This window comes from Mobula birostris, chromosome 21 (assembly GCF_030028105.1).
Source record: "Mobula birostris isolate sMobBir1 chromosome 21, sMobBir1.hap1, whole genome shotgun sequence".
In the NCBI taxonomy this organism is placed as follows: domain Eukaryota; kingdom Metazoa; phylum Chordata; class Chondrichthyes; order Myliobatiformes; family Myliobatidae; genus Mobula; species Mobula birostris.
In genome coordinates this window covers 35,201,201-35,213,563 of record NC_092390.1, presented here as the reverse complement: position 1 = coordinate 35,213,563, position 12,363 = coordinate 35,201,201, and the positions used below count along the sequence as shown (strand labels likewise).

The 12,363-nt window shown below is 41.2% G+C and overlaps 1 protein-coding gene across 1 annotated transcript in view; it reads right to left on the bottom strand.

The window, feature by feature from the left end:
- The window catches only part of LOC140185946 (5-hydroxytryptamine receptor 7), a 37,143-nt gene extending 27,676 nt beyond the window's left edge, over positions 1-9,467 (bottom strand). Inside the window, exon 1 of the mRNA XM_072239743.1 lies at positions 8,920-9,467. Coding sequence (XP_072095844.1) covers positions 8,920-9,467 — 548 coding nt within the window. The remainder of the gene's footprint in view (positions 1-8,919) is intronic.
- Between the last annotated feature and the right edge of the window lie 2,896 nt (positions 9,468-12,363).

Sequence of the window (12,363 nt, the reverse complement as noted above, 5' to 3'; positions counted from 1 at the left end):
AGGACAAAATAGAGTGGACACGGATAAGATATTTCCAATAGTGGGAGAGTCTGGGACTAGAAGGCACAGCCATAGAAAAGAAGGTCATGCCTTTAGAACGGAGATGAAGAGGAATTCCTTTTGCCAGAATCTGTGGAATCATGGCCACAGACAGCAATGGAGTCCAAGTCATTGGGTATATTTACAGTAGATTTGGGCTTGGTAAGGACATCAAAGGTTATGGAGAGAAGGCAGCAGGATGGGGTTGAGAGTGAAAATAAATCAGCAATGATCGAATGGCTAAGCAGACACATTGGCCCAGTTGGCCTAATTCTGCTCCTAGGGTTTTATAACCAATCATGATATTTTACAAAAGAAGCGTTTTATTTGTTTTCACTATTTCTACTGTTCTTAAAATATTATTTTTTTAGTACTGCATTGTAAATTATATCGATTGCAAGTAAATGTACCTTTTTTTTTAGTTCAGAAGCCTCTGCTCTTTGATCCATTAGTATTTTAGTAATAGTGACCATCTGACAAAGTGCATCACAATCTTGGTCTTCACACCTTTATGTGTGGGATGATCCCAGGTACTTTATGCAGGAAACAAGGCAAATCACCTGAATCAGTTGTGGTGCATGTTTGCTCACCCTGAAAATGAAGGAAAAGGACTGCTTTCATATCACAGACAGGAAGGTGTGCTTGGAGGAAGCATTGGATCAAGCATTGGATCAAGCATTGGATCACTGAGGGCAATACATTTATACAAAATCGCCCAAGTAACCAAAAATCCAAATACAACTCCACCTTAAAAGCATGAGCCAACATTCAGCTTTGACTCATGCTTTCTCACACATCATGTGAGTATACCGAAATACTTACTATCAGAAATTTACTACAGCTGTGGGAAAAATCACAGCTATAAGATCACAGGAAGATTGTGCCATTAGCCAGTCTGCGCAGAACATCCTTCCTCCATAACCCTGCAAATATTTTCCCTTCAAATACATGCCCCGTTCACTTTTAAATTGTACAAGATTCAAGATTCAATTTTATTTATCACATGTATATCGAAACATACACTGAAACTACTTCTTTACCTCTGAGGTGCAATCTAAATTCCAACCAATCACGACTTGAAAATGTTTGTCCTAATGCAACTTCTGATTTTTTTAAGACTCCACTTTAATAGGCATACATGTACACCTGCTCCATTAATGCAAATAACTTTCCAGCCAATCATGTGGCAGCCAATCAATGCATAAAAGCAGGATTTTTGGTGACAGATGGGATGCTTCTGAGTATCTCAGAAGCTGCTGATCTGGGCACACAACAAAATTCAAAGTAAATTTATTATCGAAGTACACATATGTCACCATATGTAACCCTGAGATTCAATGAAAGACTGCACACAAAAGGATGGACAAACTAATGTGGCAAAAAGGAGCAACAAACTGCAAACATGAAAAGAAAGAGGAAAAGAAAAAAAGTAATAAATAAATACATTAACAGACAAACAAGTGAATAAATAAATGAGCAATAACTATTGAGAACATGAGATGAAGAGTTCTTGAACATGACTCCATAGGTTGTGGGAACAGTTCGATGATGGGGCTAATGAAGTTGAGAGAAGTTATCCCTTCTGGTTCAAGAACGTGCAGAGAATGGTGTGAAAAACAAACAACATCAAGTGAGTGGCAGCTCTGTGGGCAAAAATGCCTTGTTAATGAGAGAGGTCAGAGGAGAATGGCCAGACTGGTTCAAACTAACAAGAAGGTAACAGTCATTTAAATAACCATATGCTACAACAATGGTGTGCAGATGCAGAAGAACATCTCTAAATGCACAATGTGTTGAACCTTCAAGTAGATGGGCTACAGTGGCAGAAGACCATGACCATAGACTCAGTGGCCACTTGATTAGGTACCTCTTGTATAGCTATTGATTGTACTTTGCTGAAAAAAATCTCAGTTTCGTTCTTCAGTTAAGTTCAAAGTGTTTCAAGATCACTGAGTTAAAAGGCAGAGTCAATTTTCATGTGGAGTCAATTTTTTAAATCGCAAGTGAAATCTTAATTAGATTCTTGAATATTAGCACTGGGTATCAGATATTTATAGGCTGAATCTCAAAATGTTCTAAAAGATGTGTAAATTATGTCCAGTCAGGGATTGGAAAGCCTCGACCCAAAGGCTTTTTGCCTTATTGTCTGCATACGGTCCCTGGAATCAGCCCACACCTTGATAGCGTGAAGGAAGGCTAGGTTTGTTGGCTCAAAGCATGCTGAACTCTAATGGTGTGTCATAGGTGGTGGCAGGGCCTCTACTGAAACAAGAAACCTCCACCCTTAATATCCTCAGAGAGCTTTGACAGCAATTGGACTGTCCGGTGCATTATATGATACCTAAAAATATTTTTTAAATGCTGTTAATAATGCTTCATAAAATCAATAAAACATTTTCAACTGTTGCAAATAATTAATTATATTAAATGACTAAATTAATTAATAATTCCACTGCGTATTTTTCCATGAACCTGCAGTCTCTATTGAAATCAATGGGGTTGTAAATTATCACAGGGCACTTACTATTAACCAGTAGGTCTAGGACTTTCACATTTTGACTACAGTGCCTAAAAAGCTTGGAATTGCTCCCGTCTAATAAGGTAAATCCCAACCATTCTGAATAGAGTTGCGGACAATTTTCCAGCAAGGATCTATTTACATATGCACTATATGCAATATAGAATCCATTGAAGATATCCTTGAATCTATTGAAGTCTAGCCCTATCAGGAGAAAGCCCTTTCCCTTTCTAATTTCTGACTGTCAAACCTTTAATAATTTGAAACCAGTCACAGAAACTGCTTGGGAATCAAAATTAAACACAATATTATACAGTTTACCATTGTTTGTGAAACTGAGCAATTCAATTTATTATATTCTTTGAGATTAATACATCCCCGTTGCTTTATTGCATGGATCATCAAAAATAGTTTGGAGAAGCTAATAAAATGAAGAGCAACTGGAAAAGAAATAAATAGACATTAACAATTAGTAATATCTCATATTTAGACACTAGCACCTAAACAAAAGTTGACATTCAACTGATGTTAGCATGTCAAATTGAACTGGAGGGATCCATTTAAATACAGAGATAGCAAGGAAGCCAAGTGTAACCAAGCCGATGATGTGGGACTGCCATTATTCCCACAATTATATCCATGGATTAATATTGAAGCAAAAACTCAAATGTCAATGCCTTGATCTGTTGTTACCTTGATAAATGTCTTTGCTTGAAGTATAGATAAATATTTATCTGTTGTTATAAAATAGCATTCTAAATGACAGAAAAACCTGCATACCTAACCTATAGGAAGGTTGGCCTAAGGATTGGAGAGCTGCTCCCATTTGTCACAAGTGAATTACACATAACATCTATTTAATGTAATTGTGCCCGTTCCAAATAGATATCCTGCCTATTGAGAAAAAGGACTATTTCACCTTAGTGGGTCTGATATTTTTCTGGTATCACTCACTTAACACGAGAAAGTGAAGAAATAATGTGCAATCTATAACCTTCAATTTTACTCTCAGTAAACCCATCAACAGAGAAATACTGATTCAAACACTGTTATATTGCTATTTTAAAATGTCTGCTGGAGTTCCCAACACTATTCACTTATACCTCACACAGACTTTAAACATTGTCTGTTAATTCATCTTTTTACATTATATGTCATTGATGACTTTATGGTAAAGTTTACGGATACTACCAAGATAGGTGGAGGGGAAGATCATATTGAGAAAGTATAGAGACTCAGAAGAACTTAGACAGATTAGGAGAATGGGAAAAGAAGTGGCTGATGGAATATAGTGTCGGGAAGTGTATGGTCACGCACTTTGGTAGAAGAAATAAGAGTGTAGACTATTTCTAAATGGAGAGAAAATTCAAAATTCTGAAGTGCAAACGGACTTAGGAGTCCTTCTGCAGGATCCCCCAAAGATTAATTTGCAGGTTGAGTTGGTGGTGAGGAAAGCAAATGTGATGTTAGATTTCATTTCAAGAGGATGAGAATATAAAAGCAAGGGGATGTACTGTTGAGGCTTTATGATGCACTGTTGAGGCCTCAGTTGGAGTACTGTGAGCAGTTTTGGGCCTAACATCCAAAGAAAGGATGTGCTGGCATTGGAGAGGGTTCAACACATGTTCACAAAAATGGTTCCTGGATTGAAAGGCTTGGCATATAAAGAGCATTTGATAGCTGTAGTTCTGTACTCACTGAAATTCAGATGAATGAGGGATGACCTCATTGAAACCTATCGAATACTGAAAGGCCTCAATAGAGTGGATGTGGAGAGGATGCTTCCTATGGTGCGGGAGTCTGAGACCAGAATGGAGAGGTGTCCTTTTAGAATGAAGATGAGTAAGAATTTCTTTAGCCAGAGAGTCATGAATCTGTGGAAGTTCTTGTCAAAGACGGCTGTGGAGGCCAAGTTTGGTATATTTAAGGCAGACGTTGATAGGTTCTTGATTAGTCAGGACATGAAACGATACCATAAGGCTATAAGGTATAGAAATAGAATTAGGCCATTTGGCCCATCAAGCCTGCTCTGCCATTTCATCATGGCTGATCCAATTTTCCTTTCAATCCCAATCTCCCGCCTTCTACCGATATCCCTTCATGCTCTGGCCAATCAAGATACAGGGAGAAGGCAGGAGATTGGGGCTAAGAGTGAAAATGGATCAGCCATTACGAAATGGTGGAGCAGACTCGATGGGCCAAATGGGCTAGTTCTGCTCCTATATCTTATGTTCTGTCATATATACTGTGGTCTCTGCCTGAATAATGATCCTGGGCTATGTGGAGGCATGACATACGGGAAGATAATTACAGCAGCTGTGTAATCACACACGCGTGCCCACCCGCCCTACCCACACCTTCTCTGGATGCTATGGAGATTACTCCTATGAGCTTTGACTCACTTGTCATGCACCCAAGCCACAGAGGAGGCAGCTATGATGTCTGCAGCAACTGCCAGGCCCAGGAAGAATGCACAAAGTATGTTGTAACCCAGCAATCAGGGCTCATCAAAAACCATCTTAATTTTCATTAATGGGTTTTATAAGGTTTGGCATTTTTGAGGGCTCCTGTGATTGGGCATTAGAACAAATGTGGCACTCCTTTAATGCTCCAAATAAGGGTGAAATCTAGTTATTTGGAAATAGATGATAAAAAAAATAGCAACAGCATCAATGGTGTGAATGGGATTAAGTGTTTCCACAGATAGAATTTTAATGATAATAAAGATCTTCTTAGAGTTATTTGCAAGTCTATGACATTAACCCGTGACAAAGAAAAAACTGACTGCATCTGCTGGAATCCTAAAAAGTATATTACACCTCAGTAGAAGTATATGATACTTCAGTCAGCTACCTTTCTTCCCCCACTTCTGTTGTCTTTCTATTGATTATTTACTTTTTCTCCTTTCCCAGCTCTCTACGGCTCCAATGATATTATATGCCTGCTTAATATATTTCTATAATAGTACTCCAAGGATTCAGAAGTCATAATAAGTCCATTACAACAATATCTCTTGAACTCCTGATACCTTTACCTAGTACTAAAAAGTTAACCAAGAATATCTCAGACCTCCATTATACCTTGCCTGACATCGTTAGAATATATTTCCAAAGATAGCAATAGTTTTTGGATACCTTGATCAGTATTTTGATGACTATTGCTCAAGGGATGCCTGTGGTCTCATCAACTTCAGCTGACAAATTAGAGGAATATATTTCTATATCATTCCAATGCCTATCATTGGTATAAGCTGATCAAACATTTTATATCCATAGTTAAAAGAGAAGCAGTAAAACACTACAATTTACATCTATATTTGTTATTTTTCATCCATGAGTTTCTGTTGTTTTATAAGAAAGGTGATAAATGAACTTTCACATCACCGAAAACTACTTGGTAAGTCATTATTGGCCAATGCATTTGTGGGCATTGCAAACATAAGAGAAAGACTAATGGTAGAATGGACAGTGGAGTTGGCCATCTAAGATTACAGTGGGATTTTGTTTTTATTTAGTTGTACTGTACAGTACAGAGTAGGCCCTCCAGGCATTTGGAACAGCATTTCCCTAGCAACCCCCGACAACTTGGATTTAACCCATAATCGCAGGACAATTTATAATGTCCAGTTAACCTGCCTGGTATGTCTTTGGACTGTGGGAGAAAAGCAGAGCTCCTGGGGAAAACCCATGCATTCCGCGGGGAGGACGTACAGGGGATACTGCGTTTGAATTCTGAACTCCAGCACCCTGAGCTGTAATAGTGTCACACTAACCACTACACAACCGTGACACCCTGATCATATTCGAACAGGGCAGTGGGCCAAGAAAAGGCAGATTTAGCTTATCTCAGATAAATATAAGGTTGCATTGTAGTAAAATAAATCAAGACAGGAGTTACGTCGTAAATAGAAGAGTCCTGGGACATGTTATAGAACAGAGAGACCTGGAAGTGCAGGTACATAGTTCCTTGAGGGTGGTGACACAAATAAACAGAGTGGTGAAGAAGCTGTTTAGCACACTTGCTCAGAATATTGAGTCGGTAAGGCTCCATTTGGAGTACTGTGTTTATGCCTCCAAAGTGAAGATGGTACAAATGAGATTTAAGAGGCTGTTACCGGGACAGGAGGATTTGGTTTAAAGGAGAGACTTGATAGTCTGGACCTTTATTTACTGGAGCATGGGGGGGGGGGGGGTCACCTCACAGAGGTTTATAAAACCATGAGGGGCATAGATAAGATGAATAACAAAGTCTTTTTCTCAGGGTAAGGGAGTCCAAAACTAGATTGCATAGGTTTAAGTTGGGAAGGGAAAGATTTAAAAGAGACCTAAGTGGCAACTTCTGTCACACAGTGGATGGTGAGTGTCTGGAAAGAGCTTTTACAGCAAGTGCTTGAGATGTGTACAATCACGATATTTTGAAGGTATATGGACTGTAACATGGATAAGAAGGGTTTGGAGGGATATGGGCCAAACCCAGACACATAGCACATGCTCAATCTGGCAATTTAGTTGGCTGGGACCAGTTGGGCCAAAGGACATGTTTCCATGCAACCTCTTGGATTTATTCTGCCCGTTGAACTTCTGCATCAGCTGCATCTTTTCATGACCAATGCTTCCCTGGGTGCCCCGAGAAACCTTTAGGTCATAGTTTTAATTGAAAGTCTAGGTGTCCTCCGGAATTACTTCCTAATCTATATTGGAAGATCATGGTCATATTGTCTACAGCTGCGGTTAGTTTATGCATGTGATATGGATTCCATTAAGCATTTCAATTGCCAAAATATCCTGGTGAACCTGTGCATTAGTTGATCATAGTCTGCAAATTCTACTAAAGTGATCAGGGATTGATCGTTTTAATCTAAATTACAAATAGAATCAGCAGTCAGGTTTTGCGTACTGCAGCATTTCTTACAGAGGTGACGCAATTAGTGATCTGCCATCATTTCATCTCTTATTTCAATTTTTTTAAAGAAGAAAAAAGTGTTTCCCATACCTCTACCCCGGGATAAATAAAACTGGCGAGTTAATTCGCAAGGAAAAGTTACGTTAACGCGGAAGCATTCAACTGAGTATATTTGTTTTTTAAACCTTGTCACACCGCGTCGCAAAATTATCCATCTAATCCAAGTTTATATGCAAATGAACGATATATCTGGAAAAAGATTCGTTATAAGAGAACCTCTTGCGATACTTTCAAGTTAAGTTCAGTGAGTCTGAAGCTATTTAACATTGACCGTTTTATATCGGTGTTACGAACATAATGCAATGGGACTGTTGAATTTTAAAAGCAAGCTGTTGAATTCATACACGAGTTCTTTCAATGCCTACTTAAGAAGCATAAAGGGATGGGAAATGTTGAATAACATTCTCCGTTTCGAGTCTGTTTCCTCGAGGATCTGAAACTGCAACATATAATGTGCATTTTCTACCCTTCGTAGGCCCGCCGATGTTGTGCATTGGTACATTATTTTCCCACAAAATAGCACCTCATAGTAACACTAGTGGAAACGAGTGCTTATTTCGCAAACGGGCAGAATTTGACGCTCAAGCTCACTCATACGTGCGCAATCAGACATCCAGTTATCAACATTTCACCTCCTTCTCCAGCTGGGGGGACAGTAACTGACAACAGACATCCGCGCCAGCTGGGACGTGGATTCCCCCGCATCGGGTATGAACACACTCTGCTTTCTAGACTCACAGGTAGAAAAATGAGTGTGCGTGTTTGTGAAAGCTTCGTTCTACTTTAAGATCAAATCAAATAAACACTAACAGGCGCGCCGCAGTGTCACAGTGCCAATTACAAGGGACGTCTATAGTGTGTAGCAACTGCGACCGTAAAGGTGCTTTACAGACTATGGCAGACGTGTCAATACAAGCTGGACTCCCTCTCCCTTCTTCCATCCTGTTGACTGAGTATACCCGCGGTTCTCTGCGTCTCGAAGAGCCTCTTAAATGGCAAGCTAAAGCGAGATTTTTTACATGGGCCGAATAAAGTCCAGAACCACGCTTTCATTCGCCTCCTCATTCTTGTCACACCAATTATTTTTATCGTATCCCTTTATTTGATCTGAAGAGTTGTACTCTATTTACAAACGACTTTCTTGAGAGGATTTACTTCAAACACACATACACAGTGAAACAGTTCAGGAAACATGTCAGAGTAATTTTAAAACCGGATAAGTTCGCATTACTGCGCATTGAAATCATAATTTTCGATGAGCGGGCAGTTACTATTAGACGGCCGGCCGATTGGTGGCAAGTGAATTGCATTTTGCATACAAGGGGTTTCGGGGGCAACTCTTGCATTCCTACACGGTCGCGGATACAAATGATTGCGGGGCAGGTATGTGAAGAGCTCACCTGTCAATACTGATGACACACAGCGTCATGATAGAAGCGGTGCAGCACATCACATCCATGGCAATGAAAACGTTGCAGAAAACTTGCCCAAATATCCACTGGCCTCCTATCAGGTCGGTAACGATAACAAATGGCATCACGGCCACGGCCACGGACAGATCGGCCAGGGCCAGAGACACAATGAGATAGTTAGAAGGCTGCCGTAGCTTCTTCACGAAACACACCGAGATCATAACTAGACAGTTGCCAGAGATGGTGAGCAAGGTAATGATGGACAGAACAATCCCGATGATCACCTTCTCCGTGTCGCCATAGGGCAAGATCTCCGCTCCGCACTTGGTGGCATTCTGCAGCGGGGAGGTGTCAGCGATGGGTCGAGGGCTTGGTGTGGGCTGCGGGGCAATGTGTAAGATCTTGGGGTCCAGCGACCCAGGGATCATCAAAGGGGTGTTCAGCTCTTCTAGGGCTCCCCCAACGGTATGCCAGCGGAACTTGCTGATATAGCTGCCGTTAGTGTCCATCACCAGGTCCGACAGTGCCCACAGCATTTGTTCGGCGCCGAACCTTTGCTGTTGAAGATGTTCACACAATGTGCAGAGCGAATCCAGACTGGTGATTAATTGGCCGTGCCTGCCTTCGCGGCGTCAATCATTCGACAGAGTAGATTTCTTTCCAGTCACTTTTTGCAGGACATTGGGCTAGTTGGAGAACCCGTGCAAGCGGGCGGGTGCTGCGGATCCCCCGACTCGGGGCGCGCCAGTGGCGAAATTCGCCCGCTTCCCTTCGTTCCCTGGCATTGCGCAAATTCTCTCCAAAGGTGAGCGGCTTTGAACAAAACCGAAGTCCGAGGAGGAGCAACAGATCCTCGATTTTGGGGAACGGAGAGCGGTCCTTCACATGGAAGTTAGATTTAAAACTCGCCGTTTATTTTTCTTCGCTGTATATCCTTGGGAATTCCCTCTATGATGTTACGTTCTGCATGGGTCAAACTCGTCTTTGACTATTTCCATCATTCTGGGCTTAACTCCTGAACACCTTCCCTTTTTTCCGTACCTGGAGGTGCTCTGGTAGATCTCTCCCATGGAGGGCCACCAGAATGACTTCAGACATGTATTTTTGAATCTCCCCGTCGATTTTTTTTTGTTGTTGTTGTAGCCAGTTTTTTTTAATGGAGCTCTCGGCTCTCTCGTACACGAGGGCTAGGGGACAATTTTTAATGCCAGTGTAATTTATACACCGGCAGCCTGACGTGGCAGGGTGTAAGGTTAGGAGAAAAAAATATATATATGGTTCGGTGGGTCTCCGGTTAATCAGCGTATTGATTCAACTGGGTAATCAAACCGAATTCTTGCCTTTATTTGCGTTGATCCTGCATGGCAAGTGTGAGCTCACAATTATTCCCACAGACAAACCGGCAACACAAGAATTACAGTAGTTACTTTCTATATGATTGAGTGCACTGTTTCTGACGGCTAATACTTTTTCTTTATTGATTTGTTTAATTTTCTCTTTCATTCCGAAACTTTTATTTCACCTGTTTTAAGCGCTCGTGTTATTCTTGCTCAGACGCTGTTTGATACGATAATGGAAGAGTGCCGGTATTTGTGGCTGCCCGCAGCACATCTTTATGTTGCGTTGGTTGTTGATGCAAACAACGTATTTCACCGTATGTTTTGATGTACATATGATAAATAAATGAATCTGAAACTGAGCTTTAGTCTTTCATTTGGGAGGAGAATTCTCACAGTGAAATGAATTCCCTGTTGCAATGTAGATGGACGACAGACAACCTGTTTCTCTGCGGGGCAGGGCAGGGCAGGGCAGGGCCTCTGGTTTGATTACCCAGCTGAATCAATACGTGGGTTAACTGGAGATTCGTCGTCTGCGGAAAACCTGTTTCCTGGGGCTGAAATTCTCTCTCGGCTGTAGGTGTGCACGCATGCAATTACCACACTGGGAAGGAGTAATGCCAACTAGATAGGCATGGGGATATGTAATGGATTCCTGCTGATAATGCAGGTAGTTTAAAAAAATTGTGCAGCAGAGAAACAAACCCCTCGGCCTAACATATCCGTGTTGAACTTTTTGCTCTCTAGTAATCCTATTTGCCCCATTAAGACCTTATTCCATGCTGGAATTCAGGTTGGAGGAACAACACCTTATATTCCGTCTGGGTAGCCTCCAACCTGATGGCATGAACATTCACTTCTCTAACTTCCGCTAATGCTCCACCTCCCCCTCCTACCCCATCCGTTATTTATTTATTTATTTATTTATTTATTTATTTATTTATTGCACACATTCTTTTTCTCTCTCTCTCCTTTTTCTCCCTCTGTCCCTTTCACTATACCCCTTGCCCATCTTCTGGGCTTCCCCCCTCCCCTTTTTCTTTCTCCCTAGGCCTCCTATCCCATGATCCTCTCATATCCCTTTTGCCAAACACCTGTCCAGCTCTTGGCTCCATCCCTCCCCCTCCTGTCTTCTCCTATCATTTTGGATCTCCCCCTCCCCCTCCCACTTTCAAATCTCTCACTAGCTCTTCTTTCAGTTTGCCCTGACTAAGGGTCTCAGCCCAAAACGTTGACTGCACCTCTTCCTAGAGATGCTGCCTGGCCTGCTGCATTTACCAGCAACTTTTATGTGTGTTGCTTTATTCCATGCTTTGCCTTTTTAAAGCCCGTCTAAATGCCTCATAAACGTCTCTGATTCCACCATATTCCAAAAAAAAACTTGTCGCTAAGGTCCCCTTTAAATCTTCTACCTCTCTCACTTTAAAATGGTGGACTTTTTTTAACGTTCTAACAAGGGGGTAGTTGGAATTTGACTGTCTGCTTTATCTATGGCTCTCATAATTTTATATAATTCTACCAGGTTACAGCTCAGCCACCTTTGCTCCAGGAGAAAAAAAAACACTGCCCATCCAATGTCTCGTCATTACTAAAGTCTTCCTCCAATCCAGACCACATCATGGTGCATAAAAAAATTATGTGATTCCATAGGCCTCTGTCCTTGATGTCATGTGTTTTCTTAACAGGCAGAAATTATATTCAGGCAGATTGGAATTCTACCCATCAAAATTACCAATAGATGAAAACTTCTAAGCATCGTGATGGCATGTCTTGATCCATTTTGAGCAGAAGATTAAACATTTTTTTTCTGATAAATGTCCTCACAAAATCTTGAAAAGATATTATTCATGTCTGTGTTATGGTCTGGACCGTGAAATCTGCATTCCAGTGCACAGTCCAGTTCATCAATCCTTATTCCAGGTTTTCCTGTTTTCCCTTGTTCCATTGGGTGCCTTAATTGAGGCACCTGATTCTCATTTTGGGCTGACACATAAATACCTCTGCAAAGCAATGATTCCCTGCTGGACTGTTCCCTTCCCCTCTCCATCCCCATCTTAATCCTGGACAATTACTTTGGCAGTTTATCTCAACAGTT